Source organism: Panthera tigris, chromosome D1 (assembly GCF_018350195.1).
Source record: "Panthera tigris isolate Pti1 chromosome D1, P.tigris_Pti1_mat1.1, whole genome shotgun sequence".
NCBI classification, from domain to species: domain Eukaryota; kingdom Metazoa; phylum Chordata; class Mammalia; order Carnivora; family Felidae; genus Panthera; species Panthera tigris.
Genome location: NC_056669.1, coordinates 63,963,931 through 63,991,226, shown reverse-complemented (window position 1 = coordinate 63,991,226; position 27,296 = coordinate 63,963,931). Strand labels below are relative to the sequence as shown.

At 43.9% G+C, this 27,296-nt stretch overlaps 1 protein-coding gene across 1 annotated transcript; it reads right to left on the bottom strand.

Moving 5' to 3' along the window:
• Window positions 1-26,636, bottom strand: OLFML1 (olfactomedin like 1). Its single transcript, XM_007083175.3, has 3 exons — window positions 26,032-26,636; window positions 23,633-23,921; window positions 1-1,771 (listed from the first exon to the last, which is right to left on the bottom strand). The coding sequence occupies exons 1-3, from the start codon at window positions 26,155-26,157 to the stop codon at window positions 981-983; spliced, it is 1,206 nt and encodes a 401-aa protein (XP_007083237.1). The 5' UTR covers window positions 26,158-26,636; the 3' UTR covers window positions 1-980.
• Between the last annotated feature and the right edge of the window lie 660 nt (window positions 26,637-27,296).

Below are 27,296 nucleotides of genomic sequence, written 5' to 3'. Positions count from 1 at the left end.
TTATTTGCTTCGTGTCAGTTTTATTGTGTTTCTAGCAAGAAAAGAGACACAGGGGAAGGTAAAACAAGATGAGGCTACAGCGGGGGTCCTCACCCTTAGGCTGGTTTTCTGGGGGAAGTAGCTTTTGAAGGGCTTATAGGAATGTCTTGTGCAGACATGAAAAATGGCCAAAGGGGGCAGACCATTATTTTTAGGATGAAATGATGAACGTATTGCTTACAAAAGGTTGGGTGAGCAAACACACATATTCGATGCTTCCTTGGGCAATGGAAAGACTATGGGATTTGCAGTATCTTCTAGCCCTATTTTCATTTTGTGGCTGTGTTACTTTGGCTCACCTCAACTTTTCTCATCTCTAAGCTGGCAATTATAAAGACTTCTGTATGTCTCAGAAGAAGACATGGGATGGGGATTAAACGACGTACATAGGTGCAAACACTTTGTAACCAGCAAGTGGTATTCACATGTGAATGGTTTTGCTTCACTATTTTATCTACTTAGCTTGGTGGCAGGGCAGAGCTAGGGGAAGTGGAGATTCAACATCAGGAAAAGATTGTACTTTAGTGGGGCACTGACAGATGGAAGAATATCGACAGGTATTTATGAAAGAGGAAAGAACTTCAGGAAAGGCCAGGAGGGAAGCCAGGAGTACTAGGCAGTGGCCTTCATTTCTAATTGCTGGCTGAGGGGAGCAAAGAAAAGGATGGACGTAAGCTGGATCAGAATGTGGAAGGCCTAGAGAGCCCGGAGGTTTGGACGGGTGATGGAAGTAGAAAATGTCTGAATGACACACTCTCGTCTAAGGTCTTGGAAAACACCTCAGGCCATCACATCCAGGGAAGGATGCATATGCAAGCCTGCTTCTACACCCTATGCCTGTCTGTGATCAGAGGGACACAATAGTATAAAGGGGCTGTGGCCTCAATGTCCTGGAGAGAAGTGTCCACAGCCACAGTGCCTTTCCTCCTTGCTGTAACGCATTACTCCAGAGGTTGCTTTCTCTTTGTCTGGAGTTTGTAAATGATCTGGTTTCCATCATTCCAGGCATAGAGCTGCTTATCTCTGGGGTTGTAATGGATCACGGAATGACTTCTCGGCCTCCTGGGGAAGAACAGTTTGGGCAGATCCTCCTCACCGATAGTGCCCAGCGGATCATAGACACAGGTGACACGATGGGGGCCATGGCCACCAGAACTATAGACCACATAGAGAACCCCACACAAAAGGAATGCGGCTTCAGCATCCTGGCTTCTGCATGGGGTGTCCCATGAGTGTTCCACTCCCAGTGTGCCAGGTTCAATTTTTGTGAGAACCAAATGGCCAGAGATGCCTGGCCCTGCATGGATGGCCCAGAGCCCATGCTCATCCACAGCCAGGTCAATGTATGTTGACGGGGAGTGCTGGTAGACCAGCGCTCGGCCCGCCCCTCCCGGGAGCAGCATTCGATCTTCCACAGTCCTCTTCTGCAGATTATATTTGATTATCTCATTGAGAGTCCCTTGGTTGTGAAAAAACAGAAAACCTTTGTGGATCACTTGGCCTGTTCCCTGCCAGGAATGCGTTAGGATGAGCTTCCGTGGGGCTGGCTTGGTGCTATCCTCCATGAATGCCCGCATGTTTGCAAATTCCCACAGAGTTTTGTTTCTGGATCCGATTAGGAAATAAACCTTTTGGGAACTGCTGGCAGCATCTTTCATCCAAGAGCCATGTGTATCCATAGTCTTCTTCACTATTTTCAGAGACTTTATGCCCATCAACATGTTGTCACAGCCTGGCAAAACAGGAGAAAAAGGAGAGAGACTTTGTAAACATGAGAGGTCTGCTTTTCTCACAGATTTCTTTTTTTTCCCTGCTTATTGTTGCATAGTTTACACACGGTGTTACATTAGTTTCACGTGTACAACATTGTGATTCAACTTGTCTATATGTTATGCTTGCTTACAGCAAGTGTAGCCATCTGTCACCATACAACCCTATGACAATACCATTGACTATATTCCCTATGCTATCTATGCCTTTTATCCTCATGACATTAATTTCTTTTTTTTTTTACTTTTTTATTCTTTATTTATTTTGAGAGACATACAGAGCATGAGTGGGGGAGGAACAGAAAGAGACACAGAATCCGAAGCAGGCTCCAGACTCTGAGCTGTCAGCACAGAGGCCGATGTGGTGCTTAAACTCACAAACCATGAGATCATGACCTGAGCCGAAGTCAGACACTTAATGGACTGAGCCACCCAGGCGCCCCATGTTGCCTGGTCATTAATTTCTTAACTGGATGCCTGTACCTCCCACTCCCCTTCACCCATTTTGCCCTTTCCCTCGCACCCCAAATACTAGTTTTTTCTCTGTATTTATGGGTCTGTTTCTGCTTTTTTTTATTTTTAAGATTTCATATATAAATGAAATCATATGGTATTTGTTTTTCTCTGATTTATTTCACTTAGCATAATACCTTCTAGCTCCATCCATGTTGTCCCAAATGGCAATATTCCTTTCTTTCTTATGGCAGAATAATATTTCATTGTCTATATACCGTATCTTCTTTATCCACTTCTCTGTTGGTGGACACTTAAGTGCTTCTGTGTTTTGGCAATTGTAAATAATGATGCAGTAAACACAGGGATGCACATATCTTTTCAAATTTAGTGCATTTTGGTATTTTTGGGTAAAAACCCAGTAGTGGAATTACTGGATTATATGGTATCTCTATTTTGAGGGACCTCCCTACTGTTTTCCACAGTGGCTACAACAATTTACATTCCCACTAATAGCACACGAGGGTTCCTTTTGACTCCACATCCTTGTTATTTGTCTTTTTTGATACTAGCCATTCTGACAGATGTAAGGTGGTAGCTCTTTGTGGGTTTGATTTACATTTCCCTGATGATTAGTGATGTTGAGCATCTTTTCATGTATCTGTTCTCACTGGTTGCTTTTTTTTTCCCCTTCAGTGTCTAGAATAAAGTTGTCACACATAAATCAATCACAACTTATAGTTTGGTTCAAAGAATCAAAGAATTAAATGAATAAATGGGTCTCTGTTAAGGGAGTTGCTGTCGAATTATAAGAGTCAACATTTTATTCAAGTCAGGATATAAACAGCTATTTGCTGGGTCAGAGACCCTGTTCACTTTCTTGGGGTTGACACAGTGAGAATCACTTAGGTGTGAAGCCACCTAGTTCAATTCCATTTGCAAAGATCTTACTGGGTATCTACTGTGTACTTAGCTTACAAGTCTCCCAGAACCATGTTAACTAAGTATTGAGAATAAAAAATATATATAATATCAATCCTAAACCTTGAAGAGATCACCTTCTAGTGAAGGATTCTGGCCCTTAATACTACTAGAACTTTATAAGAACTCTATTCATCCATCCACTTATTTATATGAATGCACGCATTTGGTCAGTCAGCAGACAATGGATACCTCCAAAAGGCAAGGTACTGAGATAGGTGTTATGGGGTACAATAGGCTGAGGTACAGTGATAAATCAAGAATGGTTCTTGCTTAAGAGGCACCTAACTACAATATGAAGTTTAAAGTGAATTTTTTACAAAAGGACAGAGAATGGTGCTGTCATTTAAGGAAGGGGATAATGTGTATTTGAATTGACCCTTGAAGGATGCCATTCAGAGATGGTTGGGAATAACATTCTTTACAGTTAACAAAACCACATTTGGGAAAGTCCTTCAGGATCAGTGTTAGGAAAGTAGTGCAGCGTTTAAACCAGTATAAACTACATACTTGTTCTTGCCCCAAACTAGATACATAAAACAAAATCGATTGAAACCAGCTCTGTGCCTGGAACACTGAGGGTGGGGCTAAAGAATATAGATTTTATTGTATAGGCAGGTGAAGAGCTACTGAAGTTTTTGAGCAAGAGTGAATCCTGGTCAAGATTAATTAACCTGGCAGTTGTGTGTATGATGGATACATGGGAGGGAAACCAAAATCAGGGAAACCAATTAGGAGAGTATTTCTATAATCCAAACAGGATCATAAGGGTCTAAAATAGGTGGAGGAAGATGAAGTTAAAAAAAAAGGTGGGGGGGCGCCTGGGTGGCGCAGTCGGTTAAACGTCCGACTTCAGCCAGGTCACGATCTCGCGGTCCGTGAGTTCGAGCCCCGCGTCAGGCTCTGGGCTGATGGCTAGGAGCCTAGAGCCTGTTTCCGATTCTGTGTCTCCCTCTCTCTCTGCCCCTCCCCCGTTCATGCTCTGTCTCTCTCTGTCCCAAAAATAAATAAAAAACGTTGAAAAAAAAAAAAAAAAAAGGGTGGGGTTACATTTTTCCAGCTTTTCTACTTTCCTTCGTGCAAAAACCCTCCCTTCTTGGGGTGCCTGGGTGACTTGATTAAGCGTTGGACTCTTGATTTCGACTCAGGTCATGATCTTACAGTTTCTGGGATCAAGTGCAGAGCCTGCTTGGTATCCTCTCTCTCCCACTCTCGGCAACAACCCCCACCCCCGCAATAAATAAATAAACTTAAAAAAAAAAAAAAAACACCTTCCTTCTTTGTATCTCATGCTATCAACTCCTTCTAGTCTAAATCACTGAGAGCTCTCCAGGACACTACCCATATGCATTAGGAACCTGAGCACTTCCAACCTCTTCAGCTCCACAGCACCTTGCTTTCAACCTACTTTAGCAACCCCCTCCATGTCCATACTCTGGATCCCCACCCCCCATCCCCTGGAACTGTTCCCTATGAGAAATGTAAAATTCTACTATCCTACCCTCTGCAACAACACTTTGCCTTTCCATTTCTCACCTCTTTGCTCTTACCCCCTTTGCTCTTCCATTTCCCTGGGCCCTGGAGTCCCTTGACCTCTGCTTTCTCCCAGGCTGTCAGCCTCCTTTTCTATCCAACCTGGACCACTGTAATACTTCTCTCACTAGTATGCTTACCCCCCTAGTTATTCCACAATATGCACTCTACAAAAATCCGTGGCCTTGAGTGAATCCAAACCTCTGGCTGTGTCCCAGAGAGTTGCGTGTGGTGGAGAAGATCTCCCAAAGGTGCCCCTGCACATACGGCGTCTCCATCCTCAGCTGGGCCCTAAGTACATACTGCTCTTTTCATGGTTAGTCCCCTATCTTCCACATAGCAGGTATCTTAAATCCCACCCCCATACACTCACACTCTACCCCATCAGTCTCTTTACCAACAGCAGATTAATTCCTTTGCAAAAATAAATACCACCAGACATGAAGTGCCTCCACCTCTGCCCCTCGCTTATAAACTTCTCTTAAGTTGTTCCTACCCTTGCTATCCTCCCACACATCTTAGAAGAGGCCACATCATTCCTCCTGTGCAAGACTAATTCTTTCACTTGTGCTCTGATCTCACTCTTTCCTGGCTTCTTCTTGATTCCCTCAATGAATTGCCTCCTTTCTGTTATCTTTAATTTCTCCTTCATGGCTAGTTCCTTAGCTTGTAAACACTTTGCCTATATTAAAAAACAATTCTCCCTCAATTAGGCACCATTTTCTAGTTACTTCACTCTTTCTGCCATTTTACATAGTTTCTGTTCCAGAACAGTTTGCTCTCTGGATCTACTTCTTCACCTCCCATCTTTCACTTCAAAATAACTCCGCAGAAATCACCCTCCATAATGTCACTGGGGACCTCCAAACCGAAAACTCAGACCTTTACGTTCATATCTTACTTGATCTTCCCATAGAATGATGGTATTGATTAATTCCTTCTTCTTGAAGATTTCTTTGCCCTTGATCTTTGTGTCACTACAGTCTCTGTGTGTGCCTCCTACTTGCTTCTTCTCTGCTTATGGCAGTGACAGTATCTGTGTTCACTAAATGCCATTTCATTTTCCTCTTCCCTACTTCTATATTCTCAGCTTTCTTTGTAGTTAGGCTGCATCCACTGACCCGTGTTCTGTCCAAAGAGATGTGGACAGAAGTGGTGTGAGCCATTTCGACCTGGCCCTTAAATATGCTATCTTCCAGATGACCTTCATGTTTTGGAATTCTCATGGTGTCCAAGCTAAAGAGGGATATGGGCCAAGATGAAATTTGTTCCACTGGTCATTTCAGGACCCATTAGGACTGAGTCATCAGCTCTAATGATGAACTTGTTGGGACTGCACCATTAGACAGTCTACAGAGTTACAGAGATAGAGAGTGGTGGCTTACTAGAAGCATGAGGAATCCTGCAGGTATCCCTCAAACCTTGCCGAGGTCTGTATCATAGGTGGGACAGGAGCTGTATGGGCCTCTCTCCTTGACTCCTGGAGCATTTTGTAGTGGAATTACAGGTGTATAACAATCTTTCTGGGACAACCGAGCTCTCTGGGGGTTTCCCTCAAACCTTTGCAAAGGCTTTGGTATAAGAAGCTGGATGGGCTCATGGGTTGTCACTTTCTTCTTAATAAATGTTTGGGTTCTGCAGGACAACTGGGGACTATCTAGAGTCAGAGGACAGAAACAGGGTGAAGGGAGAGAAACTAGACATGAAGAAGAGAGGTGCATACCCAGAGAAGTCCCAGAGGTTCTGAGCTAAGCATTTCAGCAAACTGCTTGTTCTGCCAGCTGTTTGGCCCGCCATCTTACCACAGTTCCTTAATCAATTCACCATACACTATTATTATACCTTCTCTTCCCTCCTCAAGCCTTCATCATACCCTCCTTACTTTCATATGAAGATCTTGCCTCTTATTTCACTTTCTAATGTACCCCATTTCTCTCTTGCACTTTATAATAAAACTCCTCAAAGGAGGAACTTCCTCACCTCCAATAATGCCCTAAGCCATTCAAATCAGACTTCAGGCTCTCACTGATCTAAACTTCCCTGCCTATGCCACAGAATCAGTTCTTCTCAAGGTCACCAACAACCTCCATGTTGCCAAATCCAGGGGTCAATTCTCAGTTTTCATCTTAACCAACTTCTCAGCAAAATTTGATTACTTGATTGCTACCTCCCCTTGAAACCCTTTTGTGTGGATTCTGGAACACCCTTCCTCTTGTTTGTCTTCCCATCTTTCTGGATTTTTTTTTTTTTTTTTGCATCCATTGTTGGTTTCTTTTCCTCTCCCACCCATAAGTGCTTTGTCCTCACACCCCTTCTGTCTATAATCACTTTCTGAACCACCTCATTCTATCTCATGGCTCTGCATACCATTTCAATTCTAATTAATGATAAATTCTGAAGTTGTCTCTGGAATGACATCCTATCAGGATGTCTACTAAGTCCCAAACCCACTTATCCAACTGCCTGTTCAGTAGCCCTACTTGGATACCTTCAAACTTAACCTGTTCAACATAGAACCCTTGCTTTTATATCCCAAACTCTTTTTCTCCCTACTCTTCCCATTTTAAGCAAAAACCATCAACAAAGTTTCTTATCTATAAGTCATTTTTTTTTTTTTTTCCGAAGGGCAGAGGGAGAAGGAGAGAAAATCCTAAGAGGATTCTTGTGCCCAGCATGGAGAATCCTCCACGTTTGGCTCCAAGCCTGATGTGAGGCTCCATCTCACAATTGTGAGATCATGACCTGAGCTGATATCAAGAGTTGGGGGACTCCTGGCTCAGTTGGTTAAGTGGCCAATTTTGGCTCAGGTCATGATCTCACAGTCTGTGGGTTTGAGCCCTGCATCAGGTTCTGTGCTGACAGCTCAGAGCCTGGAGTCTGCTTTGAATTCTGTGTCTCCCTCTTTCTCCCTCTCTGCCCCTCCCCAGCTCATGCCCTGTCTGTCTGTCTGTCTGTCTCTCTCTCTCAAAAATGGGTAAACATTTAAAAAAAAATTTTTTTTGTTAAAAAATTTTTTTAAAAAAGTCATAAGCTTAACCAAGCCACTGAGCCAACCAGACTCCCCTAGAAGTCATTCTTAACTCCTTTCTCTCCATCTTCCCACCACCACCAAGTTCTGATAGTAAAACTAATCTTTAAATTATGTTATACTTAAATTAAAATGCTCAAGGGGCACCTGGGTGGCTCAGTCAGTTGAGCCTCTGACTCCAGCTCAGGTCATAATCTCATGGTTTGTGAGTTTGAGCCCCACGTTAGACTCTGTGCTGACAGCTCTGACCCTGGAGCCTGCTTCAGATTTGGTGACTCCCTCTCTCTCTGCCCCTCCCCTGCTCACGCTCTGTCTCTCTCTCTCTGTCTCTCTGTGTCTCTCTCAAAAATAAATATTAAAAACAATTTTTTTAATGCTCAAATATATTTCTTTCCTCCTCTTCCCACCATTCATCCCTGTACTCCCTGAATTCTTCCCTCTTGCCTAGACCACTACAGTGGTCTCTAATTTGTCTCTCTGATTTTACTCTGGCTTACCTATAATATGCTCTCCACAAAGCAGTAGAAGTAATCTTTTTAAAAACATAAATTATGTGGCTGACCTGCTAAACCCATTCTCCTATCATTCTTGGAATAAAATCCTAACCTCTTACTCTGTCCTAAAGTACCTACATGATATGGCAGCTGTATCCTCCACTCTCCGCCCCGGCTCACTGTGTTGTGATTACACTGGCTTTCTTGCTATTCCAGGAGCATGTCAAGTTTCTCTGCCTCATGGCTCTTGTACTTGTGATTCTTTCTGCCTTGGGTACTCTTTTCCTTGATCTTCCCACAGTCTGCTCCTCTCATCCTTCAAGTCTTTGTTTCAATATCATCTCCCTAAGGGGCTTCCTGTGACTACTGCATCTAAATTTAAAATGACCTACTACAACATCTTTCTTATTTCCTTGAGATCACTTGTCATATTCTGTAATTATGTCATCTGTTTTATTTATTAGCTTATTGACCTTCTCCCCCACTAGACTATAAGCTCCACAAAAGTAGGGCTTTTGTCTTCATGTTTACTTTTGTACCGCCAATGCCTAACTCAGTGCTTTGTGGGTTCAATAAATATCTACTGCATTAATGAGGGAAATAGATTCATTCAAACAGATGTTTTTCTAGGGCCTACATAGTACTGTGCATCTGGAGTTCTGACCACAGGCCTGTCTTAAGTAAATAATAATTTGTAAAGTACTTTAAAGCTTTTAAGATACTTTCAAATCCATTATTTCATTTAAAAATCTGACACAAGGTTCTTATCAAGGAGCATATGGCAGGAGCGGGCGTGGGGAGCAACTCTAGCTGGGGAGAGCAGAGCCTCAGCAGGTCAGTCCTTTCCAAGGTCAGGTCATCAGTGGCTGCTCCAGATGCCCAGAGGCCTTGCCTGGTCCCTACCGTGGCCAGGGACAGACTTTGGGACAAGCTATAGAAGTCTCTTAGCCATCAGTTGCCACCATATCCCCCTGTTGACATGCTTTGCCAGCCCGAGGGATTGTTTCCCCTTGCTTCTGGGTCCACTTCAGCCTGGTTACAGTCATCACCCCTCGTCTGTGAGGGATAGGTTCTAAGACCCAGGGGATGCCTATATATCTATATCTGTATCTATATCTATATCTGTATCTATATCTATATCTATATCTATATCTATATCTATATCTATATCTATATCATCTATATCTATATACACATACTATGTTTTTCCCTATACATTATACATGGACACTTGTGATAAAGTTTAATTTATAAATTAGGCACAGTAGAGATTAACAACAATTATAATAGAACAATTATAACAATATACTGCAATAAATCTTATGTGAATGTGGTTCTCTCTCTCTCTCTCTCTCTCAAAAGTATCGTACTGTACTGTACTCACACTTCTTAGGATGATGTGCGATGATAAAATGCCCATGTGATGAGATAAAGTGAGGTGAATGACATAGGCACTGGGACACAGCGTTTAGGTTACTACTGACCTTCTGACGTTCGTCAGAAGGAGGATCATCTGCTTCTGAAGTGCAGTTGACAGCAGTCACTGAAACTGTGGAAAGCAAAACCACAGATAAGGGGGGATTAATGTATAGGAAGCATTCCCCCTGGGGAAGGCAGAGAAGGCTGCTCCAGCTACTTTAAACCTTAGGCGCTGCAGGACTGCTAACAGAAGGCCCCTCACCAGGCTGAGCCTGGGAGGCGGGCGGTGGCGGGGGGGCGGGTAGGGGCAGCTCCAGGCTGTGGCTGGAAGAGGGAGGAGGGGGCTGTTCTGTTTATCAGGGCCCCATATCTGCCAGGTGAAGTGTACCTTTTCTCAGCTTCCTAAGCGGAGTCTGTCTCCTGCGGATGCTTTGCTCTTCTCACACTCTCTGGTGATCATGGAGGGTGAATGAATGAATGAATGAATGGGGGTTTAAGTTTACAACTGCTCATAAATGTCTTTAATGGGGAAGAGGAGGGGTCCATGGGCCACCAGAGAAGCTCAGAAACTGTTTCTGATTGGAGAACAAGCACAAAGCCTTGAGAAGTTAATAAATATGTACAAATACACATAATGTGCTTGGTATGGTGATACTTTATTTACATCAACTTGTCTAGTTCGTACAATAAGCCTAAGTGGTAAATATTTCAAACTCCATTTTCTAAAGGAAAAGAAAGGCTTGGATAAGCTACTTAGAAGGTCACATGGCTATAGGTTCTCCTAACTTAAAGTGCACCAGGAGGCAGAGCTAACCAGGAACCCTCCAGCCAGCCCCAGGGCAGGCCCATCCCTACAGGAGGACAGTCAGCAGACTTACAGCCCAGCTACAGAGGGGGACTATGGCTAAGAACAAGGCACATTCAATGTCTCACGAGTGAGAAAATGTTCATTTAATATACAGCAGAAACTAATTCAACCATTCTTCTTTCTCCTTCTATTCCTCCTTTCTCATGCAGAATCCTTAGAGAAATAGCAAAACAAGAAGAGTGTTGATAGATGGTTTTGATTAGGCAGAGACAGTTGTGAGAGTGCAGAAACACACAACTGCCCCTTGTGCTCCTCCAATCCTTCCTTTGTAGAGGGAACCCAGCACTGGGAGTCAGAGACCTGAATGCTCTGAACCCCATCTCTGGTTCTCCATGTGTCTCCCTGAAAGTCCTTTGGTCAATCCGCCCTTACCTATCCTAGCCTTAAAATGAGGAGTTCAGCCTGGAGTTTCTTCAGGGCAGATAGTCTATGGTTTTTATAAATTCCTCTTCTTTTTGGAATTTGGAGAAAATATACTTATAGTGTTTGAGTAAAAGAGTAAGTTAGAAGTTCCTTCAGTGCTTTTCTTCAGAGAGAGATAATTAGCAGGAGAAAAGAGCTGAGGAAGAAATACATTTAAAAGCTTTGAGCTCAACAAAGATGCAAATTATTTAACAGAGACAATGACAATGAAGGATCCAACTGCAAATCAGAGAATGCAAATCTATGGTTTTCCCTCAAGCACAATTGGAGACAGGCAATTAGGACAGAGTGTGGCCCAAGACCTCACAGTGATTTCATATACAAATAACACTCTTTGAATTTTTAAAATACTTTTCCCCTTATTTAATGGCAATACTCTCCAGACCTGGTGAGACTTGTTCCTCTATAGGGAGTGATGCAACTCCCCTGTGGTTATGCTTTAGAAACATGGTCTGGATGTTGGTGGAGAATGGACTGGGGGTAGGGATGGGAAAGAGGGGGCACAGGGAAACAGGTAGAGAGTCTGTAGGTACAATCCATATCAGAGATATCCAAATAATGATGGACATGGCAAAATGAGTAAGGATTTGGGAAAACCTTAGGAAAATAGGGGTCAGGTCTTAGCAACTTGGTAGATGGAAGGAGCCCTCAAGGCTAGGGGCGATGGAATGCACAGGAGAGCAACAGAGAAGGGAACCCAGGTTTGCTTGGGGAAAACAGGGATGAATTCACTTAAAAGAAAAAAAAAAAAAAGAGAGAGAGAGAACGCCAGGGGCACCTGGGTGGCTCAGTCGCTTGAGTGTCTGACTTTGGCTCAGGTTATGATCCTGCTTCTTGTGGGTTGAAGCCCTGCACTGGTCTCTGTGCTGACAGCTCAGAGCCTGGAGCCTGCTTCAGATTCTGCATGTCTCTCTCTCTCTCTCTCTCTCTCTCTCTCTGCTGCTCCCCCACTCACATTCTGTCTCTCTCAAAAACAAATAAACATTTAAAAAAATAATAAAAAATAAAAAAAGAGAACTCCTATAAAACCATGAGTATTTTGACTGCTTCTTGGAATTCTGTGCTATGAAACTTGACTTTTTAAGCACCTGGATTGTATTCAGGTTAATAAACATTAGTCAATACCTATCAGGTGACAGTACAACATTAGGCTCTAGGATGACAAAGATGGAAGCTCTCAAATGAGCAATTAATTAGAAAAGCTTTGAGCCAGTCAGTACATGAAATTGTCAGCATGGACTTAATTTCTTCTAGAAATTAGGGCTGTTTCATGCTTTCTGCTACAGAATAAGTTTCAGATATCACTGCACGGCACTCAAGGTCCTTCATCTGACCTCCTCTTGGCACTTCCCCACCACACTGGGCTGGTCACTGGTCACCAACTTGCCATGACCTCTTACAAGTCTTAGACTTCATCCATATTTTTCCTTAGCTTTCCATATTTTACCTTCACTCACTTGGGATACATCTACTGGTCCTTCAAAACCAAATTCTCTGGCTCCTACAGGGCAATCTGTTGCTCCTCCTTGTGCGTCCCAAGCACTCTGTGCAGGTGCCTCCCAGAGCAGTTCTGGTGCAGAAGTGGATTTGCTGCACCAGAGCAGCAAATTCTGTCTAATTTGTTTTTATCCATAGCTCCTGGGACCCACTACATATATCCTGTCTGTTTAATCTCTTACTGCTTACTGTCCACAAACTCAGGAATCAATTTGATTCAGAGAATGCAGTATTAGTGTCCAAACTTACTATCCCAACTCATGGTATGCCAGCTTAGAAATCAGATTTGAATGGCAAGAGGTATGGGCAGACATGAGCAGGTGCTATTTCACACTCTTGAGTGCCTGGGTAGATGGATGGCAGGAAAGAGGGAAGGCTGGCTTGTGGGAAATGGTACTTAGTGAGTGAGCCACAGTAGGATTTGGCTTTGCACGACTGTGAATCCAGGGCTTTAAAAGAGCCTGGCATACAGCATATGTTGGTTTTGGTGAGTCCTACAGAAGTCTGTAGTAAATCTATATTAGAGGTTTTTCTAGGTTCCCAGACTAACTTCAAACTATTCCATGGTACCCAGTGTCGTACCCTGACAGCCTCCCTTTATTGGTGATTAGCAGCAGCTTGTGAGAAAGAAAACAGACTTGATACATGGCTGGTAGCCTGCATGGCTCTGTTCTCCAGATCAAGTTGAGAACTTCACAGGAGCGGATGGAAGCCTGCGAGATGTGTGAATGCGAGTGTGAGTCTGGCCTGCTTCCACTGTGGGGTCCCTCTCGCTGGAATCCAACACAGCCAGACTCCTTCAGATGCTTCCTTTTGGAATTGGCCAGCTCTCATAACCTCCACACCTTAGCTGATTTTCTTCCATGGTATTTATTATCTTCTATCTGACATGCTTTAAATGTATCCATTAACATATTTATCGTTTGACTCCCCTCAATAGAATGTAAACCCCAGAAGGGCAAGGCTTTGTCTAATCTGTTGTTTTTACTGTTGTATGTCTGTCCTAAAAGAGCCATCTGGCACACACTATAATTTTTCTATTTTAATTATGAATACGGTAAGTGTCAACAGATATAAATTACATCAAGAAAAATTCTTTGGGGTCCTGAATAACTTTTTAGAAGTGTAAAAGTTTCCTGAAACTGAAAGTTTGAGAATGCTGTCCTAGCAGGTCCAGGCTGGTCAACATGCATGGGAAGTGAGGCATTGAAGTGGGCAGTCTCTGAGGAATTTCCGATCAAACAGTTCCATTTTGAACCAATTTTCTGACTGTTGCAACATTTAAGCATTCCAAGGTTATAATTATGAACATTTTTGTTTTTGTGTATTGTTCATTTCAAAAATGAGCTGGTTCTTGTGGGTTTTTCTTGCATAGTGTTTTTTTCTTTATTTTCTTCCTGTAACATTCTTACCAAACTAAAAAAGATGGAAATGTTCTTAGTTTCTAGGTGTGGTACTGCCATTCTCCCATTTGCTTGGTTGGAAAACAGAGTCATTTTGACATTGTACCACAGATTCTTCCTGTGAGATAAGTCTCACTTCATCCTGTTCTCATCCTTCCTGTCTCAAAGTCTAGGACTTGCTCTCTTGAACTTGAACTTTGCAGCAGCCTCAAAATCATCAGTCACACTAATGCTCAATTTACTGCTTCCATATAGAAATTGGCATATGTAAAAACTGATCTTGATTACTGCCTCTTTCCAGGAGCATCAGGACCTTTTGGCTTTTGCCTTATGAGATGTTGTTGGAGGTTCTAGTGGAAGTGTGGGCTCTAGAGCCAGGCTTGGAACTTGCTTTGGCCCAAAGAATTCAGTACAAGGGACCAGACCTTTAGTAGGCTTGTGCCTCCTTCCTCAGAGGTCTGCCTCTATCATGGGAACAAGCCCGCCCAGGTTCACTTCCTGAAATATCAGGGACCATGTGGAGGAGACCCAAACCATCCCAGCTGAGGCCCTCCTCAACCAGCCATCCCCTGGGCAATGTGCCACTGAAGAACCCACCCAAGAGCAGCCAAGCCTGGCCCGGACCAACAGAACTGCCCTGCTGTCCTATAGACTCCTAAGAAATAATCAATGATTATTGTTTTAACACACTAAGTTATAAAGTGGTTTGTTTTGCAGCATTCTTGTGGCAGCACAGAGAATTGACATGGGTGGGGGTGGAGGGATGGAGAGCAGAAATGAAGGCTGAGATGAATCTAGTGTGTCTGGGGCAGGGGAACACGCTCCTAGCCAGAGCGTGGGAGGGAGATGGGGCTGCATGAAACACTCAGCACCATAGTTTCGTCATCTAAAAAGAAGTCATAATTGTATCTCCCTGGCACGGGTGTGGTGGGTTTTGGGCAACATAACAGACAAAGGGCTTAATACAATCTTTGGCAATTAGTTGCCTCCACTCTCTAATAAACTATTCCCCAAGGTCAGAAAATATTGATTTCTACTCTGTTCCAGGCACTGTGATAGACTTGGAAAGCACAGTATGAATAATGTAGGGGTGCATGAACTATATTTTGTTTTCCGAATAGCACATCAGACACAGCATAGAGCATTGAGAGGATGCGAACAGGCAGTAGTGACATAAGATGAGGCTGAGAAACATTCAAAGTTCATGTGTTCAGCTGTTAGCATGTTATCTACCTTTTTACAATAAAGGTAAATACAGTAAATATAGTCTATATGATATTCATAGTTTTTATTTAATCAGAAGATGCCACTTTCATGGAGAATAACAAAATAGTTAAAGAAAGCTAGGTTGGGGTCAGGTTGTAAAGGGCTTCCTTTTTTTTTAAATTTTTTTTCAATGTTTATTTATTTTTGAGAGACAGAGAGAGAGATGGAGTGTGAGTAGGGGAGGGACAGAGAGAGAGGGAGACACAGAATCCAAAGCAGGCTCCAGGCTCTGAGCTGTCAGCACGGAGCCTGACGCGGGGCTCGAACCCATGAACTGTGAGATCATGACCTGAGCCAAAGTCAGACCTTTAACCAACTGAGCCACCCAGGAGCTCCAGAGGGCTTTCTTTATATTATGTTATGGGGTTTGCTTTAACCCATAGGTTGTGGTTACCATCAAAGTTGATAAAGCAATGATACAGTAAATCTGGCAATATAACCCTGGTAGCAACATAGGACAGAGCCCTGGAACGGGGAGAGGCTGGCAGCAGGAAGCTTGGTCAGCAGGCTCCTGCAGTAATCAGGACCAGAGATGATGAGAGAAAAGTGCAGATGGAAAAAATAAATTTGAGGGATGTTCAGAAGGAAATATGTACTGGATATGGTGACTGGTCAGATGAGGGCCAAAGAGATGCTTCTGAGATTTCTAGCACAGGAAAAGTGTGTGTGGAACTCTTCTGCTAACTCATGGGGGGACAGAGATGAGTGTTTTAATTTTAAATGTAAACGGGGGCACCTGGCTCAGTCAGTTAAGCGTCAGACTCTTGATTTCAGCTCAGGTCATGATCTGGCAGTTTGTGAGTTCGAGTCCTGCACCCAGCTCTGCGCTGACAGTGAGGAGCCTGCTTGAGATTGTCTCCCCCTCTCTCTGCCGCTTCCTGCTCCCCCCTCAAAAGTAAAAATAAGCAAATAAAAAATAAAAATTTTAAATCTAAAAATTTAAAACATAAAGTAAATGAAGGAAAGGCAAATAATTAAAAACCAAGGAGGTAAGGGAAAATTTTTGACCCTTCTTGGCCAGGGTTTAAAAGAATGATTTAAAGTAATCTGTTTGTGGGGCGCCTGGGTGGCTCAGTCGGTTGAGTGTCCAACTTTGGCTCAGGTCATGATCTCACGGTTCGTGGGTTTGAGCCCTGCATCAGACTCTGTGCTGACAGCTCAGAGCCTGGAGCCTGCCTCAGATTCTGTCTCCCTTTCTCTGTACCCCTCCCTGGTTCTCATTCTGTCTCTGTCTCTCTCTCAAAAGTAAATAAACATTAAAAAAAAAATTAAAGTAATCTGTGAGTAGGAATCGTCATCAAACAGTGACCAAGGGGAGGGACATGGTCTTCATATGTGTCCCACAACGAGATCACAAGAAGCTGGGCCTCCTGGGTGCAGGCACGGAGTCTCGGAACAGTGGGCTCCTACCTCAAGTGCTTCCGTGACAGGCTTGGAGATGGCCTGCCTGGTTCTCTCTTCTGTGTACACCCATCCTCCCCTACTGCCAGTCTGTTCCATGCACAGTGGCCAGAATGACCTTCCCCAACCTCTGTCTGAGCTCTGACACATCCCTGCTCACCACTCTTAAGCACAACAGCATGATGGGAGAGGTTAGAATGTGGAGGAGTCAGCCGCCTTGGTCTGAATCCCAGCTCTGGCATCAACTGGCTGTGAGACCTTGGACAGATTGCTCATCCTCTCAGTGCCTTGATTTCCTCACGTACAAAATGGGGGATAACTATAATACATATACATAGGGGTGCCGTGAGAATTGGATGATATAACCCAGTAAGGTAAATTCTTAAAGATTATTCAGTTAATGAACACTCACTAAATATTAGCTACCATGAGTCACATTATTTTCATTTCTCATAGGTTGAAAGCGTCAACTGGCTTAGCATGAAGCCCCTGCCCAGTTCTCTCATCTGCTCTCTACAACTTCTTCCTCCACCTGAGGTCTGAATGCCAAGCGCCATTAGGCCTCTGTGCTTCCGCAGGCTGTTCCATTTGCTTGAAGCAGCCTCTACTCTATTCTCCATTCAAATCGTTCTTTTCCATTATTAAAACCCGGCTTGAGGGTTACTTTCCAAATTCCACAGTCCCTCCCCACCCATCTCCACAGCAACCCTGACCTTGCTAAATTACTCAATGCCTGCCCCTGTGCTTCTGGTGAGAGCAGTCAACACTCTGGCTGTTACCCCGGGTTTGTTTAGATGGCCTCCCCACTTGGCTGTAGCTTCCTGAGGACAAGGATGTTACCCTATTCAATGTCCCATCTCTGATGCCTGGCACCATGCCAACGGAGACCTGGAATTCACTAGACATTTGCTGAATGAGTGAGCAAATGAATGAGTTATAGAGAGACTGAATGGGTGCTCACTCTACCTGGAGCCAAAAGCCATCAGCTGAAACAACTTTGGGACCGTCTATTAGTATCCATAGTGATGGGACTGGAGGTATCTTCTTAGATTGCAGGCCTTCCAGATGGATAAACAAAAGAAGTGCTGTGTATATAGGCCCTTCTGGACCCAGCACGGTGACCTATGGAACTCTGCTGGAGATGGCCCAGGATAAGCATTATATACATCTCTGGTGTTGCTGGCCCTATATTGCAGCAACTTCTGGGTAGAAATGTGCGTGTGCACACAAGTGCATGCGCACACACACACACACACACACACACTCTCTCTCTCTCTCTCTCCCTATCTCTCTGTCCTGCACTTCACTTGTGTGTACACTCTCAATCCCCTCCTTTATAGTAAATACATTGCCACAAATTAGAGTTATACCTCTCTTAATGTTTTGTGCCCTGTGTCACAAACTAGTGGACCTTGGGAGTTGACTCACAGAGATGTTTTATTTGGCTGCCAGGGTTTTTTTTTTTGTTTTTTGTTTTTTTTTTTCGTTTTGTTTTTAATGGCTTTGAATATAGGGCAGGCACATTTATAATACCTGAATGGATCCCACAGGCATTTAAATGTGCAGCAACAGATTTTCTTTTTGAAACATGATCTAACAAAAGATAGGAGTTATTTAATTCAGGAGAGAGAGGGTTACTTGAGGTCACCTACATGCGGCCTTGCAATAAAAGTTGCTGTGCTGAAACAGGAAATAAAGTAAAATCTGCTATAATGGCTTGTTTTGACTGCCTTTAGAATTTTTCTTCACAAGCTATTTGCGAGTTAAAAGAGGTTAATACTCTTATCCACACAAGAATGTAGCCTGCAGAATCTGCAAAAAACTGCTAGATAAATTCTCAATCTGGGTATCTGAGGCAATGTGCTTTGCCCTAAGTTGCCAAGTGCAATGCAAAATTTCTTTTTACTAATAACAGAGTGCCAAAGACTTTGAATGACTTTTAAATATAAGTTGGATTATGTACAGCAACGTTCAGTCATTACATTCTAAATTCTGTGTGTGTGTGTGTGTGTGTGTGTGTGTGTGAGAGAGAGAGAGAGAGAGAGAGAGAGAGAAAGGGAGATGGAGACTGAAGGAGAGAGGAAGAGAGAAAGTGTGCATGTTGGAGTTAAGATTTAAGAATTTGACCTAACCCCAAAACATCCCTGGGATTGCTGCCCTCACGTGAACACCATTTGCAGATTGTCTCTAAATAAAGCCTAAAGACTTGAGAACAGCTCTATAGGAAATGGCTTCATTACAGAACAATTCTATCTTATTTATCATCCCCAGTATCTGACCCTTTCTGGTTGACTGAGAAATATTCCAGGAATAAATGCAAACCATTTTAGACTGATGTCAGAATTTTCTCGAAGTATCCTGAGACACAGGGTAGAATCTCCCAAGGAAGCTGCATCATTCTCTCCCTATGGGATTTCCAAAGAAACTCTCTCTCTCTCTTTTTTTTTTTAAGAGAGAGAAAGAGCGCAAGTGTGTGAGGGCAGAGAGAGAGAGAGAGAGAGAGGGAGGGGGGAGAGAGAGAATACCATGAGAGGCAGAGGGGCAGAGAGAGAGAGACAGAAGTGGGGCTCACCCGATATGGGACTCGAACTCATAAACCATGATATCATGACCTGAGGCCAAGTCAAGTGCTTAACAGACTGAGCCACCCAGGTGCCCCCCCGAAGAAACTCTCTTTAGAAGACAGTGTATATGTATGAATGAAACCCTGTGATGTGAAACACCCTCCCTGGCCTATAATCCCAAGTTGTTTCCCCACACACAAGGGTGCTGACTTGAATCTTAAGGATTTTAGTGGGAGCTCTGTAGCTGGCTCAGTCCCTTCTGGCCAAGGTTAGAAGATAGGAAGATCAGAGCCTTGTAGGAAGAAAGTCGATACATGTAATTAGCGACACCAGCTAGGCCTAGTGGACTAGAGCACCAGGTAGGCAGAGTTCTAAGATGGCCCCCAAGATTCCTTCCCCTGGTGGACGTACCCTACATAATCCCCTCCCCTTGGCTGTGTGTGACATCTGTGAATATGACAGGATAGCACCCATGATTTGGTTACATAACAAGACAAAGGTAGAGGGATTTTGCAGATATAATTAAGGTCCCAAGTCAGTTGATTCTGAGCTAACCCAAAAGAAGGTTATTATGGGTAGGCCTGGCTTATATCACATACAAATTCTTAAGAGGGACTAGGCTGAAGAGAAATACTCTCCTTCTGTCCTTGAAGAAGCAACAACGACATTGTGAACTGCTGATGTCGATGGGCAACACAAGCCGAGGGCCTCAGTCTTAGAGCCGTAAGAGAGCAAATTCTGTCAAAAACTTCAGTAAGCTTGGAAGAGGACCCTGAGCTCTGGGTGAGAATGTAGCCCAGCTAATACCTTGACCGTACCCTCCCGAGGCCTTGAACAAAGGGAGGTGAAACTGTGCCTAGACTCCTGATCCACAGATTCTCTGAGATAATAAATGTACCTTGTTTTAAGCTGCTAAATCTGCAGCAATTTGTTACTCAGCATTAGAAAACTAAGATAGATATAGTTACTAACAGAAATGGCAAAAAAAGAGGGGCACCTGGGTGGCTCAGTTGGTTAAGCATCTGAATTCTGCTCAGGTTATGATCTCGCAGTTCATTGAATTCGAGTTCCGCATGGGGCCCTATGCTGACAGCTCAGAGCCTGGAGCCTGCTTCGGATTCTGTGTCTCCCTCTCTCTCTGCCCCTTCCCACCTCGCACTGTCTCTGTCTCTCTCAAAAATAAATAAATGTTAAAAAAAATTTTTTTAAACAAAAAAGAAATGGCAAAAAAAGGAAAAGTGGGGGATGGGCACAGAATACAAAACACAGAAAAGTCTATTCTTGAGTGGAGAAACTCTGAAAATAATACGTCAATACTAATCACACAATTGTGGTTGTTTACAGGTTTGTCTTCCCCTAAACTAAGCTCTGAGGCGACTCTGCCATCAGTATCTCCTCTATGGACAATTTTTACAGCCTCCTCCACGGGCCACACTGATCTAGACTCTGTGAATACAGACAGGAAGATGTCTGTATGTTTATGGTCTGGTTGAGGAATAAATACACACACATATGTGTGGTTGAAAGTATTAATGCTCCCTTGGAGGATTTAATGAGCTGCTCCAGGAGCACCAGAGGTCAATCTGCCTGGCAGAAGGGATTCACAGAGAATTCACAGCATTTTTGAGTCAAAAAGGGGGAATAAGAAAAACTATATATATAATATATATATTATAATATATAATATATATTTAATTGCAACTGCATGTGGGTAAAGTGTGAGAGAAGAAGCAGCCGGAAATGAACTTGAGTCATTTCGTAAAGGGCCTTTCTTATATAAAAGGCCAAGAGATTTGAATGGAAATTTTGGTGTTGATAGTTCTACACAGAGGAGTAATGTGATTAATTTTGTATTGTGGGGAGGTCTGTGTGACAGCAGATAGGAGGCAAGACCGGAGACAAGAGGAGCAGTAAGAAAGGAAGCTCAGAGGACAGACATGTTCTGCTCACGCCTTTATCCCTACTGTGTAGTACAGGGCCCGTCCAGGGGTAGGGGTCAAAAGTGTGGAATCTTAAACCAATGAATCATCAGTCAAGGGCTCCAGAGGGAACAGGCATGGAAGAAACAATCTCTGAAAAGTTGAAAGTTTTCACTCACCATGGAAGAGGGAATATTTCAGGCCTCCAGTGTCTGAGGGATGATGCAGATGATAAGGGTTCAAAGAGCAGCAAGTTCAGAATCAGGACCTCTGCTGGGCTCTAGCTGGAGAAGAAAGGGGCAACCCCAAGGCCTGAGGGGCTTAGCCAGTCCAGGGACCAGGGGCAGCTCAGGGATCTAATCTAGCACCACCGTTCAGGATCAGGGTCCTGCCTGACCCCTGGCAGGAAAGCTCAGGTACACTAATAATACCCAATCCTCCTCATCAGCTTTTTAGGCAGTCTCTGTTCATCCTCTCCTGGATCATCCTTACCCTTTCCCTCCTTCTCTCACCCCATGTTTATCCCCAGTTGCTCCCTCTCAGAGGATGATTCATCTCAAGATAATGTCAAGGCCAAAAAGGATCACTCATTCAACCAACTTGATCAACTGCTTCATATTATAGATAGGCACCCTTCTCTCTGCCTTCTGTTCTCCTTTCCATCAAAACCTAATAACTCCTCTGACCATGCTGACAGTCTCTCCAACAATCCATTCATTTGTTCACTTAGTTATTCACAGACAAATATGTGTTGAACACAGACACTGTTCTAGGCACTGGGGCACAGCATTGTGCAGGATCGTATAGAGCTAACATTCTAGACGCAGAGGCAGAAAATAAGCAGTGAGCAAATAAATGAACTAGAAGATTTCAGAGTAATAAGTTTTCTGAAAAAACAAATAGTAGAGTAATAGTGCTCCAAAACTCCTCCTGGGTTTCTTATCTCAACGTATTTGAGACCAGCCACCCAAAACCTAAGTCAAAGATCCAGAAAGTGTCCTGGACTCATCATTTTCAGTCATTTTTCACCTTTAATTATGAGTCACCAAGCCATGTGGATTCCAACTCTCAATGGCTCTCAAATCCATCCGCCCTTCTCTATCTCAATGACACCTAACGCAGACACCATCACTTGTTGCCCCAATTGCTACAGTAGTCCCCCACTGGTCTCCTTTCTCTAGTCTTGCCCTCTTCCTTCATGTCATGTCCCTGATGAACATTGTTTAGTGGTTCTCTATCATTTTTCCAATCAAGTTCAAACCCCTGAGCTTCACATGCAAGGTCTTTCATTGAACTCTACAATCTTGTTTCTTGTTTTGCAAATGCATCTGCCCCACTGAGCTTCCCTTCGGCCATATCTGCAGACCTACATGCCAAAGTGTTCTATACTCTCATGCCTTCAGTATATTGTGCCCTCATCTCACGTACCTCTTGCTCATTTTTCTCTAATACTTTGTTTAAAACTCAGATCAAGGGGCACCTGGGTGGCTCAGTCGGTTAAGTGGCCAACTTTGGCTCAGGTCATGATCTTGCGCTTTGTGAGTTTAGGCCCCAGGCTGGGCTCTGTGCTGACAGTTCAGAGCCTGGAGCCTACTTAGGATTCTGTGTCTCCTTCTCTCTCTGTCCCTCCCCTGCTTGTGATCTGTTTCTCTCTGTCTCTTAAAAACAAATAAACATTTAAAAAAAATTTAAAAAAACCTCAGATCAAGTGTCACATCATTTAGGAAGACCCATCTTATGATGACCTGTGGAGTTCTTATCAGGATTACACTGAGAGGATATATGAAACCTTTAGCACAATGATGACACTCAGCTTTTATCTTATTTCTCTGATGGAATTTCTCACATTTGGGACAGACACAATTAACATATAAATAAAGTTTTCCTATTTGCAGTGAAACCATCTCAGAATACAGGCTCTGAGCTGGGTGACTTGTCTCCCTCATTGTTTTAATAAAATGGACTCATGCACAGGAAATTTTCTTTCTCGCTTATGTTTTTCTTGCTTGATACTCGTTATTATAATTTGAGCTCCTAACCATTATTCTTAATGGCCTGGAAGGGATTTGAACAGGATCCCAAGATGGAAGACAAATCCCCTAGATATCACCATCCTGACAACACAGTAATGATTCACTGCAGTCCTCAGTCCTGAGGGTTGACCAATGCCATTTACAATTTCAGACTATTTCTTGGCACATTAGCAGCTGCTGCCTACTCTCAGGGCACCGGGGGAATCTGCCAACCTTCTACCCTCCCTGGAAGGATCTGGTACCACACACCTCTTCCAAACCAAGGTCTATCTGGAGATGTGCTTCCCTAGCTGACCTCTGACACTGAAGCCCTGACCTTCTATGGGGGCTTTAAGAACTCTCTATGAAAGGAAAAGCTGCTTTCTGAGAAGGACTTTTTCCTTCAGACACCTGTTCCCTGGTAAGGTTTCCCTCCCAGAGCCTGCCCCCAAAACTGTACATCTGGTTCTTACTCTCATACCTGGCCAGACCCCTATCTGTGCCGAGTCTGTGTCTCTGAATGTGAGTCCCTACAAGGGCTGTAAAAGACATGGTTCTCTTACTCGCATTCAGCAGAGTCCGGATCTTTTTCTCTTCTTCGGCCTCTTGGATGAGCTTTTCTGCCAGGGTCTTGTCCTCTGATTCCAGGCATATGTCAGCTTCCCGCAGGTACTCCAGGTAGTCTATCTCGCGCTGGGCACGTTCAACTCTCAGGGCCAGGTTAGCCACTGCACTCCTATACTCACTGGTGGACGTCTGACATCTTCCCAGCATAACGGATATGTTTTTTGAGAACTCTTGGAAGTCGTGAATGTATGCCCTCGTTGCTTGGGTACATTTTTCCAGTCCTTGCTTCAGTCAGAAAATAAATTCTCAAATTATTGCTAGTTACTTAAATTGGTCAAGAATACAAATAGCTATCATTCGCAGAAAAATATTTTTAAAATACAAATAATCAGGGGTGTCTGGGTGGCTCAGTCAGTTAAGTGTCCAACCTCGGCTCAGGTCATGAGCTCGCAGTTTGTGAGTTCAAGCCCTGTGTCGGGCTCTGTGCTGACAGCTCAGAGCCTGGAGCCTGCTTTGGATTCTGTCTCCCTCTCTCTCTGCCCCTCCCATGCTCATGCTCTGTCTCTCTCTGTCTCTCAATAATAAATAAATGTTTAAAAAATTTTTAAAAATCCCTCAGGGTGAGAACTGTATTACTTTGTAAGTGTCCACATTGGTCAACAGTGACTGCCACCTGGGATTTGACTTCCTCTCCAAGTCTTGACCAAGGTGGGAAGATCTATAGGAACCATATCCCCATCTTTTAAAAAATCCACATTCATAGCAATCAAAGTGTCTGCACTTTATACCCTTTTCTGCAGAAAAACTTTTCAGGTATTGAGGGAAACCTGCAGGAATCCCAGGGCAAGCTAGTGCTAAATGCAGGGGGCCCAGGGTTGAGCCTAATTCTGGCACTTTCAAGGAGGTACCCTGGGGAGGAGCTGTCTGAGGAAAGAGCAAGTAAGGCAAGCAGCAAGAGGCCATGGCCTGGGACCATCTTGTTCCCTGTCCCCAGCCTCAGCTGGTTGGCTGGACATTAGGAAATGCGTTCAGCCTGCTCTTTGGAATTATTTTACTTAACCAGATCATCAACTAATTTGGACTTTAAAAATATTCATGAAGATATAGAAAATAAATATTGGAAACAAGAGTGTCTTTGGAAAAAAAAAGTGTCTTTGGAAAAAGGTAAAGAATTTATCAAAATTTAACTTGTACAAAAGCAAGGCAATTGAGTATGAAATAATGGCAACGCCAGGGGTATGCCAAAGGCTAGGGCACAGGGTTACATTTGTCGCTGGGAGCCTGTCTGTACTGCAAAAATGGTGGGTTTTACAAATTTTAGTGAAGTGGCAGCTGCAACCCATGGGAAGAGGACCCCCAACACTTTCTCTCTAACACTGCTGAAATCTACTCATTTCTTTTCTTTTGAGAGAGAGAGAGAGAGAGAGAGAGAGAGGCAGAGCATGAGTGGGGGAGGGGCAGAGAGTGAGAGGGAGACACAGGATCCGAAGCAGGCTCCAGGCTCTGAGCTGTCAGCACAGAGGCCAATGTGGGGCTCGAACTCACAAACCATGAGATCATGACCTGAGCAGAAGTCAGCGCTCAACAGACTGAGCCACCCAGGCACCCCTGAAATCTACTCATTTCTAAACCCAAGTGCAGTTTGGCAAAGGAGCTAAGATGTAGCCTCTTGATATAATACCATAACTTTTTACAGTGGCCTAATATTTTATCATAAAAAGACAAAAGGAAAACTAACATCTACTATCATACTGATATAGTAAAATACAAATAAAAAGTGACCAAAATTTTTAAATTATTTTTTGTTTTTAATGTTTATTTATTTTTGAGAGAGAGACAGAGCATGAGCAGGGCAGGGGCAGAGAGAGAGGGAGACACAGAATCGGAAGCAGGCTCCAGGCTCCGAGCTGTCAGCACAGAGCCTGATGCAGGGCTTGAACTCATGAACTGTGAGATCATGACCTGAGCTGAAGACTGACACTTAACCGACTGAGTCACCCAGGCACCCCAGAAGTGACCAAAATTTTTAATTTTCATATTTAAATAATGGAACTATTGAATAATAACAACACTTTGTAACATTTACCGCCATGCCAGGCAATGTTCAGAATAGCCATAGGAGATAAATTCTATTATCATCCCCACTTTACAGATGAGAAAAACTGTCAGATCAGACCACAAAGTGAAGCCTGCTCAGAGTTTGAGAGTGGTGCAGCCTGGGCTCTGGAGCCAGCTCTCTGAACCACTAGATGATAAAAAATCTCAAGTGTAATGTTGGCAATGTATTTATGATATATGTGGGGAAAGTGCATCCCAGTAGAGAGGGAAACAGGGGTAAGATAACATGACTTCCGGGAGGCATGTTCCCCGGATCAGGTGCACAGATGCTACCTACCTCCAAGACTTGAAAGCGCTGGTAGATGTAGTGCACCATGGCCGGGTCCTGGGCACACTGTGGAGGGAGCAGGAGAGCCGCAAGGAACAGAACCAGGAAAGCAGATGCTTGCTGAAGGGCCATCATTGTCCTGCAAATCACCCAGGGGTGGAATCTCCTGTGCTGTGCTTCTCCAAGAAAACTCAAGGGTCCAGGTAGCAGTCTCCCACTTTCTAGCCACTGCTTGAAAATCCTCCACAAACAGCCAGAGAGCAAAGCCTGCTTGTTATTCCACCAGATGCGTGATCTCACTTTGCAAGCCAGTGATCAAGTCCAGCTGTTGGCAAGCCAGTCCCTGGAGGCCTTGCAGGTCGATGTGGGGTAGAGAGTTCCTTGGGTCCATCTGCTATTATCACCCTTCACACACACTGATCCTCTCCAGGCTAGTGGCTGGACCCTCTTGCAGGCCTGGGTGAGTGTGCACTGGGGTGGGGGTAAGGGTGGGGAGGGCAGCCCTCCTCCTCTCCTTGGCTCCTTGCATTTTACTTCTGCTTTCCTCCTCCCTAGCGGATTCTGCAGTCCAATCACAGGCCTGACCCAACACAAACCAAACCACCCCCAACTTCTCAGAGTTGGAATTTCAGTTTAGTTTCTGGCAAAAATTCCCAGGATCCTTTTCCCAGAAGTCCTGTTGGGAGACCCCACCCCTCCTCCAGACTCTTTGCATTCCTGCAGCTCTTAAAGGCACAGCAAGGAAAAATGAAAGCTTGGAGACACCCCTGTCTCTGAACAGCCAGGGCACAGGGCTGACTGCCCCTTGGGGAGAGAGATACAATGAGCCACAGGCCTGACTGCCCCAGGTAGCTGAAAAATCGGAGGATGGAGCTCAGAAGAATTTTATTAAGGGACAAAACAACAGCTATCTGTACAGTGATGCTTCCAAAACCAAGCCTTCGGGACACTGAACTCTTCTGTAAGGAAGTCCTTGAGTTTTCTCAATCTCTAGAAGCAGAATCTCCTTCCTGAAGGTTCAGGTCAGCAATTCACAGGATGCAACTCCTGCAGGACCTGGTCCTGTTGAAGATACATCACATCCCAAGGGCAAAGTGGTAAATCCTCCTTTTTTTTTTTTTTTTCTGTCCAGGCCTTTAATTATCTCAATCTCTCCTTCTATGGGTGGGTCCAGAATACCTATGGTTCTTTCTCAATCATCTACCAAAGTGGGAAGCGTTGAGGCATCTATGAGACATGGGAAGAACTCTGACCAGGAGACAGAAGACGTGGGT

Bases quoted from the DNA above. Each gene is read 5' to 3' on its own strand.
- OLFML1 (XM_007083175.3), bottom strand. From the start codon at position 26,157: ATGATGGCCCTTCAGCAAGCATCTGCTTTCCTGGTTCTGTTCCTTGCG. The intron at 23,922-26,031 runs GTAGGTAGCATC...TTCTGACTGAAG, and splicing joins AGCGCTTTCAAGTCTTGGAG to CAAGGACTGGAAAAATGTAC. The intron at 1,772-23,632 runs GTAAGAGAACCA...CTGTTTTGCCAG, and splicing joins CCGGACTCTGCTGAATGCGA to GCTGTGACAACATGTTGATG.